This window comes from Papaver somniferum, chromosome 2 (assembly GCF_003573695.1).
Source record: "Papaver somniferum cultivar HN1 chromosome 2, ASM357369v1, whole genome shotgun sequence".
Classification (NCBI taxonomy): domain Eukaryota; kingdom Viridiplantae; phylum Streptophyta; class Magnoliopsida; order Ranunculales; family Papaveraceae; genus Papaver; species Papaver somniferum.
In genome coordinates, this window is record NC_039359.1 from 141215731 (window position 1) to 141234353 (window position 18623).

The 18623-nt window shown below is 35.3% G+C and overlaps 1 protein-coding gene across 1 annotated transcript; it reads left to right on the plus strand.

Annotated features, from left to right (window-relative positions):
- Window positions 1-12419: 12419 nt before the first annotated feature.
- Window positions 12420-18485, plus strand: LOC113352099 (calcineurin-binding protein 1-like). Its single transcript, XM_026595969.1, is given in 16 exon segments — window positions 12420-12577; window positions 12689-12763; window positions 13124-13243; window positions 13343-13383; window positions 13483-13590; window positions 13592-13692; window positions 13796-14646; window positions 14759-14974; window positions 15113-15751; window positions 15860-16095; window positions 16336-16546; window positions 16656-16811; window positions 16911-17068; window positions 17192-17384; window positions 17485-17939; window positions 18262-18485. Coding segments are annotated over 15 exon segments (3465 nt in total). The 5' UTR covers window positions 12420-12574; the 3' UTR covers window positions 17842-17939; window positions 18262-18485.
- The last annotated feature ends 138 nt before the right edge of the window (window positions 18486-18623 follow it).

The window sequence follows — 18623 nt, forward strand, 5'->3', positions numbered from 1 at the left end:
AAGCTTTTCATGTAAAGCTCTCTAAAATTGTCAATGCTTATTGGAAAGACTATATCTGAAAAAAAAATATAGTATGCAAGATTCTCAGGTCGTTACCATCGAGATACGAATCTAAGAAACATGCAATCATGAAAGAAAATGATCCTTTGACACTTTATCGAAGCTCTCTTGTTGGAAAAGTAAAGATCTTTGATCATGAGTCCCAATCTAATCAGCCTAGGGGTATTGTTATTAAAGTTGAAAGAAACCCAAAGGTTCCAATGAAGGGAAAAAAAAGTTAGATTGGTAGGCAATCCAAATAAACTGATTGCATGAGATTCAGATGATGATATTGAATCAACGGTGTCATTTATTACTAGACAGATTCGAGATCTCTTAAAAAGTAGGAAATAAAAAGGTAAAGGATAATCATCGCCATGTTCGTCCTCATGATCGGGTTCCAGCCAAGAACAAAAATGATCAAGAGGAAGATGATACAATGCTTCAAGTGTCAAGGTTTCGGTCATTTGGCTAAAGATTGTCCTAATCTTATAAAATACACTGGAAGTAAGGCCCTTTCTATAACTTTGACGAGACCTCAGACTCATACAACTCTGAAGAACAGGATACAACTAATATAGCAATAATTGTTGAATTCTTTCCCTCTCGTTTCATTGATAATCCAACCATTTTAAAATGGATACATCTTCCGATGTCTTACTAATGTGTCAAGAGAGAAAATGGAAAAGTGCTCAACTAGTCAACTATAAAAAATCTAAGAACAACTGAGATTCACCCGTGCATGTTTGGTAATCAATATGATCATAATCTTGATCACTGAGTCATGTTCGAAAGAGAAGTTTTTCTTCTAAAACAGAGAGTTGGTCAACTTATGACTATGATAAAGAATTTCGATTCTGACCGATATCATCTGAAGAGTCAATTTTCAGTAATATCCTCCCTCCAAGATCTTGAATTTCACAAAGGTCCAAGATTTCTCTGAATCAAGGTTACGAGAGAAGTCTTCAACATCATACTCTACAAGATCTAGAATATTGTATGTATTCTGGAACTTATTACGAAAGAAAATCTCATACTAGGGTTGCATCCTTACCAAGTGTGCTGATTATGTGTGTGAGAAACAAAATAAGAGACTTCATGTGTAGAATATGGGATAAATCTAGTTAACGAAAATATAACTTGGAAATATTCTTAATTTTTGGAAGTATTATATTTTCGGTATTACCAAAATATTTTTTTCGGAGATATATAAAATATTATTTTTCCACAGTTTATTTCAAAACTAAACTATGGATCAAGACTATATATCTTCTCTTTCAAAGGTGTTTGATCTGAAACAATTCTTTATATAGTTTTTATAGTGATAAGAAAAAGATTCGTTCAACTCAGACTTATTAAGATTTGATTTTAGATTTAATTTCCAAAACTAAGTAAAGAAAATTCAGTTGAAGTGATATTAGAATTTTAAAAACAACTAAGACTCTGGATTCCAGTATTACTCATGATTGAATGATACTATAAGGATTTCAAACCTCTAGTCAACTTTCAAGTCCTCTTTTATCTTTAAATATCAGACATATTTTCAAATATTGCTTGTAAACCCTAAGCATCGATTCAATAGATTTAACAAAGCATAACTTATCAAATTGAATGACAAACAATTATGAAAATCATGCAATCTGAAAAAGCGGGGGTCTAACAACCACACCCAATATTTCGATTAGCAATTTGTATGGACTAAATCCAATATACTTTTAAGAGAATCAACTAGACAGTCAGACTCAATCTTAATAACAGTATATCAAAGAGTTATATCTCTCTTTCTCGATTCAATACTTACTCAAGCAAATAGAAATCTACGAGTCTAATTGAATACGAGAGAAATCATTTGAACGGTACCAAAGACCAATGTTCAAGTATCAATCAATTTCAATCAACAACCAAAGGTTGGATTTCCCAATTGATTGATTCAAACGCACAACCTGTGATATTTCAATTATATAAAAAAATATAATGCGGAAAAGAAATAACATAGACACCAGAAGTTTTGTTAACGAGGAAACCGCAAATGCGGAAAAACCCCGGGACCTAGTCCAGATTGAACACTACACTGTATTAAGCCGCTACAGATACTAGCCTACTACAAACTAACTTCGGTCTGGACTGTAGTTGAACCCAAATCAATCTCATACTGATTCAAGGAACAGTTGCGCTCCTTACGTCTCTGTTCCCAGCAGGATACTACGCACTTGATTCCCTTAGCTGATCTCACCCACAACTAAGAGTTTCTACGACCCAAAGTCGAAGACTTTAATAAACAAATCTGTATCATACAGAAAAGTCTATGCTAATAGATAAATCTGTCTCCCACAGAAAATACCTACGAGTTTTTGTTCCGCATTTTGATAAATCAAGGTGAACAGGAACCAATTGATAAACCGGACTTATATTCCCGAAGAACAGCCTAGTATTATCAATCATCTCACAATAAACTTAATCGACTAGCGAAACAAGTTATTGTGGAATCACAAACGATGAGACGAAGTTTGTTTGTAATTACTTTATATCTTGCCTATTTGAGAAATCAATCTCAAGCCAATCCTTACGATTGTACTTAGTACGATAGAAACAACAAGATCAGATCACACAACTACAAGAAAAGTAGTATCGCTCTGGCTTCACAATCCAAATGAAGTTTTCAAGTCGTTAACCTACAAGGTCTCGATAGAAACCTAAGGTTAAAGGAGAGTCGAATCTAGCTAATAAAACTAGTATCACACAGGAGGTGTGGGGATTAGGTTTCCCAGTTGCTAGAGTTATCCCTTATATAGTCTTTAAAATCAGGGTTTGCAATCAATGTTAGCTTAGTAACAAAGCATTCAATATTCATCATTAAATGAAAACCTGATTAGATTCAAGCTAATATCTTTCAACCATTAGATCGAAACTTAGCTTGTTACACACAAATGAAATGCACGCTTATCTAGGTTCATGTAACCGTACCCAAACTTGTACATCTAGTTGGTTCAACAGTAGTTAACCAAATGGTTAGCCATATGCGGACTTTCATATCAACCATATTCTTCTTTACCATAACTAGTTCAAATGACTCAAATGAACTAGTTGGAGAGTTTTTCAATTGCTTAGATCTTTATAATAGACACAATTGAAACAAAAACGATTTGATTCACTCGAATCGATTCATAAACTTTATAGCCACGGTTTGCAAACTTGCATTCCTTAGTTTATATAAGTTTAAGTTCATGAATAATCGTTTTTAGAAAATAACCAACTTAAGTACGCGGACTGGTACGCGGACTTAAATACCCGGAATGAGTTTGTAAATAGTTCACAAACTCCAGCAGATTTTCTCGGGAAGAGAACCTCCGACAGTGCGCGGACTGGGTTCGCGGACTCTGTTCCGGTTTTCCTGATCAACAAAGTACGCATACCTTGGTTCAAGGAATAAGGACTTATACATGTATGAGTTACCTCACAATGTTTATATCCAACCATGGTTATGTAACCTAAACTCTCATTTCAATCATTGAAACATTCTTAGAGGACGTTATCTGATTGTTATTCACAAACCATTTTTCTTCAAAGCCATTTCCAAGTGATTGAAACATAACATGACTTTCGTCACTAGGTAAAGATGAACTTGGTCAAATCGAAAGCTTACCAACACATATTTCGAGAAATAGATAAGCGAGATAAACTCGACTCGAAATAGCAAATGTGTATAATCATAGTCTATATAGCAAAACGAATTTTGTTTCAAGATAGGAGATAGAGTAGATAGACTTTTGAGTGATAGATAAGTTCAAGTCTCCACCTACCTTTTAGTCGATGAAGTTCCACCAGTTCCTTGAGTAGTTCTTCGTCTTGTATGATGATCGCCATGGAGTTCTTGAGCTCAACTACTTTTTCTATCATAGTCCGAAATTTAGCTAATAGTAGACTAGAAATCAAGACTTATAGTTTTGATCACTAACATTGACAAACATGCTTGAGATAGCAACGCATGCGAGTTCGACCGAGCAGTGCTCTAACAATCCCCCCCTTTGTCAATTTTAGTGAATAACTATCAATACATATGAAATACAAAATAAATAAATAAATAAACTTTGTAGCTTCTCTTCCACATTCTTGGTTCTTCAACATTACTTGAAATATTCGTCACTTCCGAGTACTCCAATGATTCCAAAGGTTGTAAGTTTAGTATCATTGTTGTTGAAAATCCGTAGATATAACAATGAGAAAACAAGAATTCTCAATCATTGTTATACAGTGTCATGGTATTATTATACAGCATCAAAGTTCAATTGTATCACAACTTCGACAACAATACTATGGTGATATGTATCACTCCCCCTTAGTCAATACTCCATCTCACATGGAAACCACTCCCCCTTACATAATGATACGTAAACCATATATATTTGTAGTGTGAACTACACATTAATTCTTCCCCTTTTTGTCAATAAAATTGGCAAAGGTACGAAAACTAGTGGGATCCTAATGAAATTTCCACAGAGACATTTCATGACCAAAAGCAAGCACATATCAACTTTTTAGATGCCATCATATAGCCGAAGCTAAATGCATTCATCAAGGAGTTTATAAAGATACAAGATAAATCCTATAATATTCCACAGCCGCACTCCCCACAAAGATTTGGCAATTAAGCACAAGTTCAATTAAGAACTTCCCCCCATAAAATGTCATTCACAAAAGAACAACAAGCGCGACCTTACTTTCACAAGAAAAGAAGGATTTCTTTGGACATAACAAATCACATACGAATACGAATTTGAATCCAAAAATACTCAATCAAAATTAACCACAAGAAGACCCATGATTAACTTAATCGGAATACACAACTAAATTACCACAAGAGTGTGATCAATTCAATTGGTCATGCTCCACATAAGAGAATTTACGGAGCCGCACAGTATACACATAAAATATGGATCAGGGAAGATCAATACTGCGGAATAGACAAGGATTCATTCTATTTTCCATCACTATTTGCACAATGACATACAATAGACATAATCCTCATAATCAAAAGTTCATCCTATCTTCCATCAATACTTGCATAATGACATAATAGGATTAAAACTTTTGTCATGTCAAAAGCTCATTCATTCTTTTATCAATACATGCATAACGACATATGAAAGACTTAACTTTTGACAAGGTATGGGACAATTATAGTTCACGGACGCAAACACACATACCCCATAACATATTGCAATATATAAAACCATAAAGATTAATACTGCAAAAATCATCTTCCAAACAACTTTTTAGAATTTAATCAAATAAACCTAAAAAATAAAGATGAAAACATTGGACATAGCTATGTGTAATCACAATAATGGCTATTCCAAACTCTAGTTATTCTTCCTAAAAACACAAGAATAAAATTCTCATAAGAAGATTTACTAGATGTTGAGGCCTCTGGAAAATTCTTTATCGTCCCCGAAATCCTTGTCGTCAACAGCCATAGGAACATATGGTTCATGAAGAAAGGAGTCAATTCCAACAAGTCTTCTACGTTGAAGATGTCGAACCAGGGCCTTCTGAATTTCAAGAGATCTCAAAGCAAAAGCCTTTATTTGTTGAATCTCCTTCCTTGTCTCCTTTAACACTTCAAGAGCATCATAAAACTTAATTTGAAGGAACATCTCTTGGCTTCCCCACATTCCTTCTTTTTCTTTTCAAAGTTGGAGGCAAAGGAGATTTCTCCTTTTCCTTCATGATTGATGGATTAACAATCATATTAACATCTTTTCCATCAGAAGACATGATGCTTGGAGTATCCATAAGAATATGGGTTTGTGAGAGGAGATCACAATTTAAACTCAACAAGTAGTCTTGGAAAGAGTCTCAGGGAAGGAAAAAGGAATGTAGGGTAATCTGAACTTTAGCAGGTTCGTGCACACACAACTCTGAACCCTAGAAAGAGTAGAATTGCCGAGAATAACCCTCCTTTATTGATAGACACAGAAATCCCATTTTGTATCAAAAGAAAAAAAAACTAAGAAAAGATGAAAACAAACTTTTCTTAAAGCCTGAGAGGTGCACAACCTTGTCTCTTTTGATCAGGCACATGAGACAAGATAACCAAATCAACACAATCAAGTTGTGTTACGGTGAACAACAATATGTCCACCATGTTACTCTTGAGAGAAATTCATAGACCTCTTTCTATCAAAGCGATTGGACCATGATTTCTTCTCTAATGGTCTTGTTTTATCCTTGGAAACTAACTTCTTAGACGAAGATAAAATCTTACATATCTCAGCGGTCTTTTGAACACGTTTGAGCTTGTTTGCTAATCGATTTGCTCTTCATTGAAGTTTGTTGACATGTCTCAATTTGTGTTTGTACTTGTAACACTTTGATAGTTCATGACCTTTGAGTGAACAATATGAGCACGTCAATCTTGGATATGGTTCAGGCATCTGAGATGTGCAGGCTGCTAGACATAAAGTGGTACCTGAAACGTCATACACAGAGTTTCCAATAGAAAGGTCAGTTTTATCTTCCAGGTTGGTTGATTTTTCTTCTGAAAGAAAATCAAGATTGATGTATGTATTGCTAAAATTATCAAAATCAATATTTTCACAAAGAAGTGCAACACTTGATTTTTCATCTTCATTAGAATCGTAGCTGTCAGACATTTCATCAAGAGTGAAGCAAGACCTTTGTTCCCAGTATATTTCTTTCGATTTGGACACTCATTTGCAAAATGACCAAAACCTTTACACTTAAAGCACCGAGGAATATCCTCGTCATCAGTTTCATCATTATTCCTATTTTTAGGAGGAATACGATTATGTGGTTTATCTGATGACTTGGATTTATCTCTCGAGAACCGTTTACTTCTCTTCAAAAGAAGATCCCTAAACTGTCTTGTGATCAACGAGACTGACTTGTAAAGATCTTTATCTGATGAATCAGCCTCATAAAGATCATATTCATAGATGCAAACACTTTTACTTTTATCAAGTAATTTAGTATTCTTTAGTGCTTTGAAAGCAACATCCTTACTTGACTTGGACGTATGCTCATGATCAAAGATCTTTAACTTCCTAACCAGAGTATATCTGGATAGCGTATCAAGGTAATTTCCCTCAACAATGGCATGATTCTTAGATCGTATCTAGATGGCATCGATCTGAAAATTTTCATCACAATGTCCTTTTCAGGAATAGTCTTACCCAATGCAAAAGATGCATTAAAAATTTCAAATACTTTGTGATTAAACTCATCAAATGAATCTTCATCTGCCATACGAAGGTTTTCCCAATCAGAATTTAGATTTTGAAGCCTGGCTTCCTTTTCACTGGTATTCCCTTCAAATACGGTTTCTAAGATATCCCAAGCATTTTTAGACCGAGTGCAATTAGACACATGGTGCTGAAGATTATGGGTAATGGCATGTATGATGACATTCAAACCGTTGGAGTTTTGCTTGGCAACAAGTATTTCTGCAACATCGTATTCGCCAATATTCTTTGGAACAATAGCGTTACCTATTGCCACAACGGGAGCATCATAGCCATTAACTACATATACCCATGATTGAAAATCACGCGATTGAAGAAAAGCTCGCATAGCAATTTTCCACCATAAGTAATTTGAGCCATCGAAAACTGGTGGTACGTTAATTGAGATAACACCTCTGTCCATAGAGTCAAATCGCTACAAACACAGACTTATAAGGTCTTTAAACGTGTTTTCCTGCTCTGATACCAATTAAAAAAGCGGGGGTCTAACAACCACACCCAATATTTCGATTAGCAATCTGTATGGACTAACTCCAATATACTTTTAAGAGAATCAACTAGACAGTCAAACTCAATCTTAATAAAAGTATATCAAAGAGTTATATCTCTCTTTCTCGATTCAATAGTTACTCAAGCAAATAGAAATCTGCGAGTCTAATTGAATACGAGAGAAATCACTTGCACGGTACCAAAGACCAATGTTCAAGTATCAATCAATTTCAATCAACAATCAAAGGTTGGATTTCCCAATTGATTGATTCAAACGCACAACCTGTGATATTTCAATTATGTAACAAAATATAATGCGGAAAAGAAATAACACAGACACCAGAAGTTTTGTTAACGAGGAAACCCCAAATGCAGAAAAACCCCGGGACCTAGTCTAGATTGAACACAACATTGTATTAAGCTGCTACAGACACTAGCCTACTACAAACTAACTTCGGTCTGGACTGTAGTTGAACTCCAATCAATCTCATACTGATTCAAGGTGCAGTTGCGCTCCTTACGTGTCTGATCCCAGCAGGATACTACGCGCTTGATTCCCTTAGCTGATCTCACCCACAACTAAGAGTTTCTACGACCCAAAGTCGAAGACTTTAATAAACAAATCTGTATCACAAAGAAAAGTCTACGATAATAGATAAATCTGTCTCCCACAGAAATACCTACGAGTTTTTGTTCCGTCTTTTGATCAATCAAGGTGAACATGAACCAATTGATAAACCAGACTTATATTCCCGAAGAAAAACCTAGTATTATCAATCACCTCACAATAAACTTAATCGACTAGCGAAACATGTTATTGTGGAATCACAAACGGTGAGACGAAGTTTGTTTGTGATTACTTTTATATCTTGCCTATCGGAGAAATCAATCTCAAGCCAATCCTTACGACTGTACTTAGTACGATAGAAACAGCAAGATCAGATCACACAACTACAAGAAAAGTAGTATCGGTCTAGCTTCACAATCCCAATGAAGTTTTCAAGTCGTTAACCTACGGGGTATCGGTATAAACCTAAGGTTAAAGGAGAATCGACTCTAGCTTATACAACTAGTATCACACAGGAGGTGTGGGGATTAGGTTTCCCAGTTGCTAGAGTTCTCCTTTATTTGTCTCCAAATCAGGGTTTGCAATCTAAGTTACCTTGGAAACAAAGCATTCAATGGTCACTGTTAGATGAAAACCTGATTAGATTCAAGCTAATATCTTTCAACCGTTAGATCGAAACTTAGCTTGTTGCACACAAATGAAATGCACGTTTATCTAGGTTCGTGTAACTGTACCCAAACTTGTACATCTAGTTGGTTCAACAGTAATTATCCAAATGGTTAGCCATATGAGCACTTTCATATCAACCATATTCTTCTTTACCATAACTAGTTCAAATGACTCAAATGAACTAGTTAGAGAGTTGTTCAATTGCTTAGATCTTTATAATAGACACAATTGAAACAAAAACGATTTGATTCACTCGAATCGATTCATGAACTTTATATCCACGGTTTGGAAACTTGCATTCCTTACTTTATATAAGTTTAAGTTCACGAATAATCGTTTTTAGAAAATAACCAACTTAAGAACGCGGACTGGGTTCACGGACTCTGTTTCGGTTTTCCTGATCAACAAAGTACGCATACTTTGGTTCAAGGAATAAGGACTTATACATGTATGAGTTACCTCACAATGTTTATATCCAACCATGGTTATATAATCTAAACTCTCATTTCAATCATTGAAACATTCTTAGAGGACGTTATATGATTGTTATTCACAAATCATTTTTCTTCAAAACCATTTTTAAGTGATTGAAACATAACATGACTCTCGTCACTAGGTAAAGATGAACTTGGCCAAAGCGAAAGCTTACCAACACATATTTCGAGAAATAGATAAGGGAGATAAACTCGGCTCGAAATAGCAAATGTGTATAATCATAGTCTATATAGCAAAACGACTTTTGTCTCAAGATAAGAGATAGAGTAGATAGACTTTTGAGTGATAGATAAGTTCAAGTATCCACCTACCTTTTAGTCGATGAAGTTCCACCAGTTCCTTGAGTAGTTCTTCGTCTTATATGATGATCACCATGGAGTTCTTGAGCTCAACTACACTTTCTATCCTAGTCCGAGATTTAGCTAATAGTAGACTAAAAATCAAGACTTATAGTTTTGATCACTAACATTGAAAAACATGCTTGACATAGCAACGCATGCGAGTTCGACCGAGCAGTGCTCTAACACAATCAAATTAAAACTCTGCAGAAGCAGTGATTAAGTGAATAAATAATAAAAATAGAAAAAATAAAATAATAAAAATAGTTACCCATCAATTTCAATATAACATTTGCATCAGACGGATTTACTTATTGCAGATTTTAGGTAACATAGTGAAATTTGGTTGCACGTGAGACAAATTTGGGACGTCGGCTAGATTTTAAGTCACGTCGTAGATTTTATATTAGTGTGTACATTTTTCGATCACATGACATTTTTCTTTATTATGTAAATCTATATGCTCGAATTTTTTCAGCGTAGAGTCATTTCGAAGAGCATAATTAAGGTCATAATGTAAAATTTTGGTGACATAAGTCGCAATCTAGATTTTGAGACGAATGATTTTTGGGTTGAAGTATATATTTTGGGCAAAGAGACAAATTTTAGTCGAGCGTCAATATTTTCGGTCACAAAGAATACTTTTTAAAATTAAGTTTTAGGTTGAAGTTCAAATTTGATTAAGGATGGGTGAGTTTTTTCTTTTTCATTTTTGTTATAGTCATGAGGTAGATTGAGGGTCTGTAATAGCCTAATAAGGTATCAATAACGCATTTGGATACAAATCTTCTTCTGCTTTTCTTTTTTATTTTTGTTCTTCTCCAGAAGCAGAAGTCAGAAGCAAAACTATTTTTCATTTAGAAGTCATTTTAAAATTCTATATCCAAACTGACTTCTTGCTTTTTGACTTCTAGAAATCAAAAAATAACTCATCCGAACGCGATGTACACTCAGAAATTGCTTTTCGACTTTCGAAAAATCAGAAATCAGCTTGGCAATATCATTTCAGAACGATTTCTAAAAGCAGAAAACTCAACTTTTTGTGAAGCAATATAGTTTTGCTTATGACAAAAGCAGAAGCACTTCTATTTTTTGTATCTAAATACGCTAGCTTGTTTAGATAGCACATCAAAGCAGCTTTTCGACTTCTAGTCAGAAGTCAATTTGGATGTCGAATTTCAGAAAGACTTCTAGAAGTCGAAAAGGTAACTTTTTGTGAAGCAAAATTGTTTGCTTCTGACTTCTACTTATGGAGAAGAACAAAAATGAAAAAGAAAAGCAGAGCAGAGTTTCATAAAGAGAGCCTGGCGTCTTTAGGGGCGACCCTGAAAGAATTACGGGCGACTAAATAAGACAAAATAAGTTGAAAATACTTATATCTCCCTTCATAATCGGTAGTTTAGTATTTTCTTTATCTACCGATTGTGACTATGTTCTTCTCTTCTTTGCTTTATTTTGAAATAATTAAATTTGGAGCTACAACCATAATCGGTAGTTAAATAACATCGCGAGACTACCGACTAAAATCGGTAGATAATAAACGTCAGGAAACTACCGATTGTGAAAATAGTGAAATTCAAAATTCCACTGGTCTTTGAAAAATTTGAATTTGGGGCTACTACCACAATCGGTAGATAAAGAACATCACAAGACTACCGATTGTATAATCGGCATATAATAAACATCACGAAACTCCATTGGTTTTTGAAAATTTGAGCAAATAGAAAAATTCAAAATTCCATTGGTTTTTGAAAAAATTGAATTTGGGGCTACTACCACAATCGGTACATAATAACATCACGAGACTACCGATTTAATAATCGGTAGATAATAAACATCACGAAACTATCGATTGAGCAACTAGAGAAATTGAAAATTCCATTGTTTTTTGAAAAAAATTGAATTTGGGGCTACTACCACAATCGGTAGGTAATGAACATCATGAGACTACCGATTGTACAATCGGTAGATAATAAACATCATGAAACTACCGATTGAGCAAATAGAGAAATTCAAAATTCCATTGGTTTTTGAAAAATTTGAATTTGGGGCTACTACCACCACAATATGTAGATAAAGAACATCATAAGACTACCGATTGTATAATCAGTAGATAATAAACATCACGAGACTACCGATTGTGCAAATAGAGAAATTCAAAATTCCATTGGTTTTTGAAAAATTTGAATTTGGGGCTGCTACCACAATCGGTAGAAAATTAACATCACGAGATTACAATTTTAACTACCGATTATAATTTTCATAACACAAACCTACATACATCAATATAATTATGGAGGATATTTTAGACATTTCAAAAAAATTGAGATAAGGGATGACTTTATTTTAGTTTTGGTTGGCCCTATTTTATCTTATTAATCTCCCCTAATTCTTTCTGGTCGCCCCTAAAGACTCCAGGAAAGAGAGTTCGTTACAATCTATTGTGTCAACGGGTACTCTCTCCGCATTGGCTGCCCACAATGCTGGTGATTTAATCAACACTCCACGAACTGAGAGAATATTTTTCTCCTCTTTTCCCCTTTTACGAACAAACAAAACCCTCCTCTCTCTTTCTTGAAACTGAGTCGCCCCCGCCTAAATTTTTACACTTCTTCTTCGTACATAAAAACCCCAACTCCTCTAACCAAAATCCCACTTCCAAAAACTCCAGAATCTACAATTATCAGTTCAATCTTGTTAATAAAAAACAGATAATGGTAAGTCTAATTCTCTCCTTTTTCTCTCCAAAATTTTGAAAAAGAATAATCAAGTTTCACTGATTTTTTCTTAATTTTTTTGATTTTTGATTTTGTTTTGTTTGTTTTCAGTTTGCTATAGCAGCTATCAATGATACAGATTCTGCTGCTCAGTGGGAACCATTAGCACCAACTAAAGAAGCTCAGGCAAGCTTCCTTTTCTCATTTTTTATTTGAGTTTTTGTGATGAATGTAGAAATTTATGGAGTAATTAGGGTTTCGTGACTTTTAGGGTTATATAATTAGAAAATTAGGTCAAAATATCAGTAATTCACTAGAATGAGGAGTGATAGGGAATGTTTTACTGAATGGTCTTATGCAATTCTAAAGTAATTTTTGAAGTTTATCTTCCCCTAATTTTGTTTATGGATTGTTGCGTCTGAGCTTTATCCTGGTAATGCCCTTCTTTTATTGTGATAACGAATTTTCTTTACATTATTGAGGCCGTCTGTGGTTTGATATGTTGTTGGTTTTTACTTATTTTTCTGTTGCTTCTTATCACTTTAGGAATTCCATCTTTCACAAACGTATCATGAAGGACTTCTCAAGTTGCAAGTGAAAGATTATGCTAAAGCTCGTGAACTTTTAGAATCTGTTTTGAAAGATCCTTTGATATCAAATGCTCAGGTTCGCTACTTCCAAGTACTGATTATTATGGGTGAAAGTTTTTTTTTTTTTCTTTAATTTGGTTTCTGCTGTTTTCTGAATGCCTTTTGTCTTCTTTAGGTGGAAAGTAGTTCTAGTGATGGGCATATGTTACAACTCAGGTATGAAGTTTGCTTCTCCTTTGGAATAAATTGAAATATCATGACTTAAATCTATTCATTTTTTGTATTTTCTCAATATTGTTTGCATTATTTTTTCAGGTTCTTGACACTGAAGAATCTTGCCAATGTCTTCCTTCAACAAGGTCCGAGTCATTATGAGAATGCTTTACATTGCTATCTTCAAGCTGTAGAGATAGATAATAAAGACTGTTGTTTGGAACCAACTGGGAACACTATCATGTTCGATGGGCTTGTTAAGTATATCACGTTGGGCGTTTGAGCAAGGGCTTTACTGCAGCCCCAACAATTGTAAGAATACATGTAGCATCTTAAGTTGTATCATACCTGCACAACTTTATGCATCATGCACAGTCATGCCATTAATGTTATTTTCTCTTTGTCTTAAATTTAGGGAACTGCATGGAGAAACTATTGGAAGTCCTAATAGCTATTCGTGATGAGGTTGTTTGTCTATCTGTAGCAGAGTTGATTCTAAGACACTGGCCATCACATTCTCGTGCTTTGCATGTCAAAAATACCATCGAGGAATCAGAACCGGTTCCTTTTGCGCCGAAGGGTATTGATAAGCTGGAACCGAAGCATGTGCGCCTAAAATTTCTGGACAAGAGAAAAGCAACAGATGAGGTGATAAATGGGGATGTTGCAGTTAAACGGTCCTGTAAGAGCATAGAACTGAACCTTCTACATCCATCTTGGACATCACTTGCAGACGCAATCATGGGAGTCATACTCCCTGTGAATGAAAATGTTCCTGGGCCTGAAATTGTACTAAATCAAGATGGTCAAGTAAATGGAAAGCCTAGTCCTAAACGATCTAAGATTCTTTCCGAAAATGCAGACGTACAAGAAAGCAGTGGAGCACAAGCTCATCAAACATCAGAAAGCATCAGCGGCAATTCAAAACTGGAAAGAGGTATGGATACCAGATTGAGTATAAAGTTGCCTACCAGAGCAGAAGTAGAAACTGTCCTGGGTTCCGCAGAAGGAGAAAACATGTCTCAAGTTGATGGTACCCCAGAAAAAGCAAATGTCTCGAAAGAAAAGGAAGCATGTACCGATGAGGAACAACATACTCAAGAAAGGCGAAGTACTCGTCTTGAAAGGCTTAGAAGTCGCAAACCGGGGAAAGAAGAAATGGACCTTTCTACTAGTAGGGATCTGGCGAAAGTTGTTGTTCAGTTTTTAGAGCCTTTTATTGTAGGTAGGTCAGAAACAGTGGTAGCAGATCATACTTCAAATCGAATGAATCTCTCAAGTATAAGTTCTTTATGTTATGGATATAACTTCTTAAGTCCCACGTCTATATATTAGCCAATTGAATTTATTAGATTTTAATTTTAATTTATGATTTCAGGTGGGCGTCAATGTTTCTGTTAGCATAGTTGGCGATATTCAATCCTTGCTTCTAACAGTAATGTGTAACATCATTAGCACATTTCTTTGTAAGAAATATTCTGAGTTAGCAACCGAGGATCAAATGGAGCAACTGGAGAGTCACTGGTTCGTGGATGCTGCAAATGCATTCTGCAGACTTCAACACCTAAACCAATCTGTACCTTGTAAATCTCAGGTTAGCTCTCTATGCATGTGGGGGTCTCCCCATAAAATTCTTGTTAAAAAATAGTGAATAGTGCATTAAAAGAAGCAACCTCGAGTTACTTACTAATCAAAATTTCTTTCTGGCTTTGTTTTCTTTTCTCTTTTTCAGGTTGACCTTATTGTGGCAGTCCACGAATTGCTTGCTGAATATGGGCTTTGCTGTGCTGGTAAAGATAGTGAAGGAGAGGAAGGAACATTTCTTAAACTAGCAATCAAACATCTTTTGGCCTTAGATATGAAACTGAAATCAAGTTTGCACTCTACGGATAAAGCATTGGAAACTCAATCACAAAAGAGTCCTGTGGAGAACAACCATCTGAAAACACCTATAAGTGAGTCGATTTTAAATACTTCGGCTGATACTTTAACCAGTGTAGTTGAATTCGAAGAAGATAAACAGATGTCCACCAATAAGGAAGCGATAGAGCTAGAGGAAATGACTAGTGAGGGAGATGCTTCTCACATTAGTTCAAGTAAGGATGAAGGAGCAGAACATGGAACTATTGGAGTTGAAGGGAAAGATGAAAACCATGACGATGATGTTGAAAGTGAGGAAATTGAATTAAGAATAGAAGAAGCTCTGGACCAGAGCCTTTTCTGCTTATATGGTTTACATCTTAAATCACCTGATTCAATGAGTGAAGATGACTTAGCTATACACAAAAATACTAGTCGTGGTGATTATCAGACTAAAGAACAGTGTGCAGATGTCTTCCACTATTTATTGCCATATGCAAAGGCTTCCTCTGTGAGTTCTACACACATTTGTTTATTCTTATGATCTCCCTTTATTGATTCCCGGAGTTGTTAATAATCTCCTGTATTTGTGATAACTTAATGGTTGCATCTTCTGCAGAGAGCTGGTTTGATGAAAGTTCGAAAAGTATTAAGGTCTATACGGAAGCACTTCCCACAACCTCCAGAAGAAATGTTACGAGAAAATTCACTAAGCAACTTCTTTGATAATCCTGATTTATGTGAAGAAAAACTCATTGAAGAGGCTGGTTATGATGGATTTCTGGATCATGTCATGAAATTAATATTTCCCAAGGGGGTCAATCACAAGCAAAGCAATACATATATAGGAGGAAGGTGCAACCTTTTACTCCATCCTTTTACAATACTTCCTTTTTTTTTTGTTTACTATAAGACTCCATCGCCAATCTTTAAATTTATTGATTGTTGGTCTTCAATGAAAAATGTTTAATAATCAATTTGAGACTAGATTTAATTAGTTTAGATTTCAAGACACATGATTGAAATGCTCAAAATTTGTTATTTATGAGTTGTTTAATAATCCTGTGTGTTTAACGGGTTAAAATTATGTTGCAGCTCTGAGCCGTATGCCGAAGTTTATGGAAACTTGTATTATATTCTAGCCCAGGCTGAAGAAATGAGTGCAACTGATAAATGGCCAGGTTTTGTGCTCACCAAGGAAGGGGAAAAGTTTATCGAACAAAATGCAAACCTATTCAAATATGATTTGTTGTACAATCCTCTGCGCTTTGAGAGTTGGCAAGAACTTGCTAATATTTTTGATGAGGTAAAAGAAATTAAAACATCTAACTTTTGGTAATATTTTGGATACTGGTCCCGTTTTGAACATTTCAAATCACATTTAGCGAGATTTTTCTTTCCTTTCATTCAATCAGGAGGTGGACCTGTTGCTGAATAATGGAAGTAAGCACATAAATGTTGTGGGATGGAGGAAAAACACTTCTCTACCTCAAAGAGTTGAAATTAGTCGAAGGAGAAGCCGCCGATGTTTACTAATGAGTTTGGCACTATCTAAGACACCAATTCAACAGGTTTGTGGACAGCTCAATAGTTATTTCTTCATTTCAGTTAATCATGTTTTGTAATTTTCAGTTTTTATTAACTTATTGATAAATTTCACTTGGATTCAGAGCGAGATGCATGAGTTGTTGACATTAGTTTACTATGATGGTATTCAAAATGTTGTACCGATTTATGATCAACGATCCGTTCTACCCACCAAGGATGAATCATGGATAACATTCTGTCAAAATTCGATTAACCATTTTGAGAAAGCTTTCTCCAACAAGTAATTCATGTGCCCTTGTTCTCTTTCATTAAAATGATCCAGGTTTTATTTTTCATGAATCTTCTTTATTCAAACTTTGATGTTAAAATGTCAGTGTATTTCGGCTTTCTTTCGTAACTGCAGGCCAGACTGGTCTCATGCATTCTACCTGGGAAAGCTTTGTGTAAAGCTAGGATATCCATATGAGAAGGCATTTTCATACTATGAAAAAGCTATCAATTTGAATCCATCTGCTGTAGATCCTTTCTACAGGATGCACACATCACGTTTGAAATTACTACATACATGTGTTAAGCACAATTTGGAGGCTCTCAAGGTTAGTTCTCAATGAATTCTCTCTTTCTAATTTGATCAACTCTGCAGTCTGCATCGACTTCCTCAGGAGTTTGTTAATAAATGACGTTCTCAATCTTCAGGTTGTTGCGGCATATTCATTTAATCAATCTACAAAGGAGACTGCCATGAATTTGATTGATCAAACTGTTTGTGGTACTCCAAATTTTGGAGGAAACAGTAATGAAACGAAACCTGAGGGTCTTACAAACGTGGTTCAATTGGATGAGGCCTGGCACGTGCTTTATAGTGATTGTCTTTCAGCCATTGAAGTTTGTGTCGAAGGGGAACTCAAACATTTTCATAAGACAAGATATACACTCGCTCAGGGATGGTATCGTAAGGGTGAGAGTGGGGACTTAGAGAGGGCAAAGGATGAACTTTCGTTTTGTTTCAAGTCATCATGGTCCTCCTTCACAATTAACATGGCAAGGAAATGAATCTTTGTTACATAAACCGCAGTTAAAGATGAAGAAAGGAGGTGGTTCATCTGTTGCTTCTCATACAACCCCGTCTACTTCAGTGACTACCCAGTCAGGTAATTCTCTTTCCCCGTTCATGTTTATTTTTCTTCTTTTTTAATGAACGAAGGCATGGATTAAAGATTAAGTTGTCGCAGTCCTTATAATGGGGGGGAAAGTAACCCCATTCCTATCATCTAGAACAATGTTAGAAATGGAGTTGGGGCATGTATTATCCCATATTCTTGTTGTTGGTGGTGTTGGGTTTTGTTGTTGGTGGTCCACTGGTTCATTTGCTAATTCGTCAGCTTCCTGATTTGCTTCTCGATAAGCACGGGTAGTCTTTGTGTGTGGAATACCTGCTATTAACATATTTATTTTTTGTATCATATCTTTCAGGTCCCATGGAATGCTGTGTTGTTGATAGTGAATCAATTGGACAAGAGCTTGGGAATCTGCTTCAAACCAAACCATAGGCCATGATTGCTGTTTTGCTATTTTTGTTGGAAGGCTATTATTGGGGCGTCACATTTCATTAGAGGGGCGTCACCTAATAGGACAAAAATGGGTCATCCATAAGTAATATCAAAAACCCCTTATCTCAAATAATTTTGTAATGACTATACAACCCTTATTTAGTTAATTTTAATTTAATTTAATTAGATAAAAATTAAATTAACGAATTTTGTTGTATACTTGGTGAATTCTAGGACAAAGTTTTTGTTGAAGAAAAACTGACCGTAAAATAAACTTCTACGCTT